Genomic DNA, 5,844 nt, shown 5'->3' on the forward strand with positions numbered 1-5,844 from the left:
TTGAATGAGGATGCTTTCCAGCGATCTCACAAAAGCTGTGGGACTTGTGCATTTGTCCAACACCACAGTCTATGCTTTCTTGCTGTCTCTGCCATGGGATTGAAGCCGAGGCACAAACATGGTGCAGAAATTCTGTTCAGCAGTATTGGGCTTTGACTACTAAAACTGGGGTACAGCTGTGAAGTCTGAACCCGTAAAATGCAGAATGCTGGCAGCTGTCACTGTCTTCCAGGGAGTTATTTGTAGGAAGAAGGATTGCAGGATCCATCCCTGGTGGTGAAAGTCATATTTCTGTGCCCACCCACGATGCTCACAGCATTTGTGTACTGTCTGTTCAAATATGCCGGATGGATCAGGAGCTTCTGCTTGTGACCTGGAGACCTGGGGTCTCCTCACTGATGGGTATGTGACCAGGGAGGGGCACACATCAGTGTTATTGAGACTTGCCAACGTTATTTCTCCTCCTAGCTACCTGTGGGGTGATTGGGCACTTGGAGGCAATGACCTGATACCCTGGCTGGTCTCTTCCAGCCTTCTGCAGTTCCACACAGCTAGTCAAATGCTCCACCGTACTTTAGATATTAAGGTTGCTATTTTGCTCCCGTGCAGGAAAAGCGATAGGTATTCTTACACATTATACATCCTCTTAGATTACAGATTACAGAATCCCAAAACCCCATTGGGTTTTTTTTGAGCTTCATCTGTATATGATAAGTGATCGTGTTTGCAGCTGTATTGCTCTGACGGGCTCCCAAACGCAGGGTGCTGCCTCTCTCCTGTGAAGCCATAGGAAGTGTTTCACGATTTCAAGATAAGAAAGATCTTCATTTCCTCCTTCTGTGCTTGCAGGGTTGAGCTGCCACTGCAACTGCACCGTCCACCCTGACAGCCCACTAACAAAATGGACCAGGAAACCCTGGGAAGCGTTGTCCTGCTTGCCATCGTCACCTTGATAAGTGTTGTCCAGAACGGTAAGACAAAAATAATTATTTATTTATGGGCTAAAAGGGAGATGAGAAAAGTTCAGGATGGTATATGCTGATCTGATCTTTGGATAGATAATCTCTGGTTGTAAGTGTGTGTGTGTGCTTACTTTGGCTTTAGAAATCATCTTCTAAGCACATAATTTTGCAAGCCGTTGTTGTAGTGTCTCTTGGCAGTCGCATGGTCCTGCTCTGTGATAATCTAGAGTGAGTTTGTTACAGGTCAGCTAATGAAAGGACTGACATGCTGGGCTACCCTGTGACAATACAAATTTTGGCTTTTTGACTGAGACCTCCTTTCCTGGTTAAAGTCTCTCATACAGGCAACCAGGGCTACTCTCCAGCCACGGCCCTGCCACCGTGTGCAGGGGATGAGACCCCGGGGGGCTGTGATGGGTCAGACCTGTGCACAGAGCTGGGTGAAGGGGGCAGAACTGCAATAACTCATCGGAGGAGTCTGTCTGGATTATTTGTGGGCAAGCAGCTCTCCTGTTTTCCTGCATCTCCAGGCCTCACAGTCCAACCAACCTCAATTAAACAGGCTCCCAAGAACACTGCGCATTTCCTGCAATGGAGAAGTTTCCTTTTTTAGCTCTTGTTCAGACCTCTATAGTCCCTGCTATTCTTGAGGATTTTTAAAATAAAACAGCAAGTTTCTCTTTTGTCCAAATCTGATTTTAACTTGATGATGATCTCTTACAAATACTTAATCATTTTAGCTGGAAATTCTGCACAGAAGGGAGAGAGTTTTGCCCCAGCTACACTGAGATTGCCCTGTTTCAAGGAGAGTCAGCAGTGCAATGGAGATCTGTGAATGCTTCTTGGTGCAAATGGGAGAGTCTCACTGAGTACAAACCCCACGTTTGGTCCAAGGAAACACGCTAATGTTGGGCTGCTGCAGAGAGGCTGAAGTGGTGGGATCCTCAGTGTAAGTCTGGCTGCCAGAGAGAGAAAAAAAACCAACCAGATGCGGACTGGTTTAGTTTCGAAATAGGCACTAAATGCCACATTGTTTAACCCAATGCTCTTTTCTGGGAAATGCCCAGAATGAGACATCACCAGAACACAGCATGTTGAGATCAGAGCACGTGCCGCAATTAAAAAAGGTGTGTCAATTATACATTTCCTGCTATTTAACCAAATGACTCTATACAGAGGGATTTTTTTTCTCTCACTCTGAAATTTGATCATTTGCCATCCAGCCTGACAGGCACTTTCATCTCATGGAAACTTGTCTGTGATATTGTTGACCTGACTGCTGCAAACAGGCAGCACAACGCTTGGCAGAGGACTTAGCCACGAATGGCACACAGCCCTAAACCATGGTTTCAGACCTTGCATCATCTGATTTCCTCCTTCCAGACTTTCTGTCTAGAAAGACCAGATTCATATGCAGTCCTGCAACAAATGCAGTTATTAAAGCTATAGAAATGCTTGTCAAGGGATGTCAGTTGTACTGAACTCTTGCTATGGCTCTGGTTCAGTAAAGCACTTGGGTGTCTGCTTGACTGTCTTTAAGTATGTGCAGTCACTGTACATATTACAGCCATGTAAATTGGGGTTTACATGCTTTTCTGCATGTGATGCAGGATTAGAAAACAGTTTGGGGGTGTGCTATTATTTCTCAAGCTGGAAGTGGGCTGTGTTGCTACCCCAGCCTGACATCCTTTTACGGTCACCTTGTTTGTGTTAGGAATCTCCATGTCCTGCAGAATGACTCATGCGGCCGGATGCCACTGAGTCTGAGATGTTGCAATTCAGCAGCTTTCAGGGCAAATCAGTGGTCATCGCTGAGTAGATCGGGATGGAGGAAGCAAAACAAAGTCAATGGAAAGAAGAGGCAACCTGCACATTTGCCAGCACTTGCTAGGTTGGAGCTTCAGCGCATGGTTTCTGTGGGCATGGACTTGTGAAACAAGCAGGCTTGGAATGAATTTTTGCACGTTAACTTGACCAGAATGGGAGTGCAGTGGTTCAGGCTCCCGTGCAGCCCTGAAGCCTCAGGGCATCATCTCCTGGTGCAGCTGAGCTGAATTAAACCCTTCAGTCCTTGTTCCGCTCCATGTACTCATCTCATGCCAGCTTGTGAAACTCTCTTGTCTTGAAGTTCAGAGTAAACAGCAGGAAATATAACCATGGTGTTGCAAGCTGCTTAGTGCTGTAGTCTCCCATTTCCCCAATGCCAGGTTAACAGGAGCTCAGTGTTGCTGAGATGAGAGCAAAGACCTCCAGCAAGCGCCACTCTTGGATGTGCTCTGTCAGCTCTGCTCTCATCCTTCACAGAGCTTCAGCCCGGCTGAGCCTCAGGCAGCCAGGACCCACCTCTTGGGCTGCCTTCTGGGAAGATTTTTGGGAATCTGCAGGATGTGAGAGGTTGACAGGGCTAAGGAGCCACAGAACCGGGGAGCCACTTTCAAGGCAAAAAGCTCGCTTGAAGCAGAGTGCTCTACCTCTCCATACGATGGTGAGATGCTGGATTTTCCTCCTGATTCTTTGCCCTCACACTGGTGGTCCATGTGGTTCTGAGGAAATACAGCTGCTGTGGTGGGTTGGTGTCCTGGTTGGAGGTAACCGACTCCGGAATTTTCACTAGCTAAGAGGTGGACACCTCGTGTGAGGCAGTTGTCTAAGCTCTTTCTTGAGTCAATGGAGAAGGATCAGTACTTCAGTGGGGTGGTTTCTCTCATGCTGGTAGTTCTGTGATGCATGGATGGATTGACTTCTTGAGGTGCCTTTCTCCTGTTTCCCTCTGTCACACACTGTTTACAGAAGGAAAACATCCATCTCTCTAACACTCCTCAATGACTCTGAAGTGAGGCGAGACAAAGCCTGCTCCTCATCCATTGCACAAGTGTACACGATAACCCTACCAGTGCCTCTTGCCTTACTGCTCAGTCCTTTGACCAAGGATCTATACGCCACGTCAGAGGTGGTAAGAGCTTCCAGGCCAGATGCCTGGACCTCCATAGCTAGATCCTTCCCAGGAGACCCAGCACCCCCATGCCTGTCCAGCCCTGATCTCAGAGGCTGTGCACCAGGACTGTCGTCACTGGCACTTCCAAGTTCTTCTCCTTGGTGACCACATTGGATGTGCCTGTGTTCAGCCTGATGGCTTTCAGCATCATGAAGTATCTCTGCAGCTGCCTGCTGGGACGCAGTAGCACCTGCAGTAGCAGAGACGATGAAGTATAGCTTACTCTTGGCTTTCTCTGAAGCCATGCCCTCTTCTAGTGATTTCACGTACACACTAAAAGGAAGGGAGAAGGTGTCCAATATATCCCAGTGAGCTCATGCAGCCTCAGACCTGCAGGAAAGGGTTTCCCATCATTGCAGCTTTGCATGGGACAGAAAAATGCCATTCGACCTAGTCCTCTTCAACTAGGTCCTCTTAGATCCTGTAGACAAGTTAATAACCCCATGCCAAAGGCTGATGTGGTGGGCGAATGGAGATCCTGAGGGTTCTCAATGACTGTGTCGCTGGGCAGTGTCTGCTCTGGATCCTCCAGGGCCAGACCCTCCAGAGGCTGGCCAGTGTACTGCGCTGGTGGCAGTGGGAGGGGCTGCAGCCTGGCTCAGAGTGGGGATGCTGGCTTAAAGCACTGAGGGTTTTTCTAGAGAAAGGCCATGCGTACCCATGGGATCACAGAACAATGGAAGGCAAAAAACTTCTAGTGGTGGCAATGGAAGTACAAAAGACCTACTTACAGCATCTATGAGGGAAAAAGAGGTAAGTCTTACCAAGTTACATTTTTGTTGTTACAGTAATATCTTTCCTGATGGGTTATCTTTTAAATATGTCTTTGGATAATATCCTAAGCCATACAGAGATCTGGGTACACTGGGAAGGGATGCATGACAATGCAAGGCTTGCAACTTGTAGCCTGTCAGGACTGTGACCCGTGTATTTAGACACATGATTGACGGTGTCTGGTTTAGTGTCATCAGATAAAATGTGTCTGTTAAATGCATGATACATTATCTTGAGGTGCTGCATTTTTGCAGCAACACCCTGACAAAACACTGTTGCTTAAAAGGAGAAGACATACAATACGGACTCACAGTGATCAGCCATCAGGACCAGGTTTTCAATGGGCTTTTCTGGAAAATGATCCAGCCCTGCAGGATGTCCCTTGTTTGGCAAATGTGTATCACTAAAAGACACTCTCTTGTTTCCCTGAACTATCAGGGAGTGAGATTTAGATTTGGCAGCTGTGACTGGAAATCTTTCTTCCCATGGGGGCCACAAAGGACCACGTCAGGGCTTGTACTCCTGCAGCAGACAGAGGTGCGCGCTGCCAGAAGTGCAGTGTGGGGATGAAGCAGAGCTCAGAGGTGAGAGTTTGTGGCCGATGACATATGAACATGTGAGGATGTCTGAGGTCGCATCACACTGCACCCTTGCACAGAAGGTTTGATTATAACTCACTGGCAGAGCGAGCATACTGGCCACATCCTGCACCTCCATGCACCCGCGTACTCTCCTGCCATCCAGCCTGGATGCTCACAAAAACAGAGCAGAGCCCACAAAGCCCAGCCGCTGCAATATCTCCGTATTATATCTCAGATCGAACACTTTCTGTTTTTTTAACAGCTTTTTTTGCTAGCAAACTGGAGCATGAAAGCAAAAACTGCAATGGCAAGGGGTTCCAGCGGCCTGGATCCTCCGCCTTTGACCGTGTCTATACTGCCAAGTGAGTACTCAAACCCTGAGAAGCTGGTGTGGGCAGAGTGGGGTTCATCTATCTCTTTGTTAGGGCTTAAGCCAAACTCTTTCACAGTCCAGACTTTGCTCTGCAGTCCCATTGTTGTGTGCATTCAGTGGCATTTATACCCATGGTTCTGCAGTGTGTTTGCTGCTGAA

At 47.8% G+C, this 5,844-nt stretch overlaps 1 protein-coding gene across 1 annotated transcript in view; it reads left to right on the forward strand.

Annotated features, from left to right (window-relative positions):
• The first annotated feature begins 809 nt into the window (after positions 1-809).
• ALOX5AP (arachidonate 5-lipoxygenase-activating protein) overlaps positions 810-5,844 on the forward strand; it is an 8,263-nt gene continuing 3,228 nt past the window's right edge. Inside the window, exons 1-2 of the mRNA XM_010131957.1 lie at positions 810-971; positions 5,575-5,674. Coding sequence (XP_010130259.1) covers positions 902-971; positions 5,575-5,674 — 170 coding nt within the window. The 5' untranslated portion in view covers positions 810-901. The remainder of the gene's footprint in view (positions 972-5,574; positions 5,675-5,844) is intronic.

The sequence above is a fragment of the Buceros rhinoceros genome, unplaced genomic scaffold (genome assembly GCF_000710305.1).
Source record: "Buceros rhinoceros silvestris isolate BGI_N320 unplaced genomic scaffold, ASM71030v1 scaffold7832, whole genome shotgun sequence".
NCBI lineage: Eukaryota > Metazoa > Chordata > Aves > Bucerotiformes > Bucerotidae > Buceros > Buceros rhinoceros.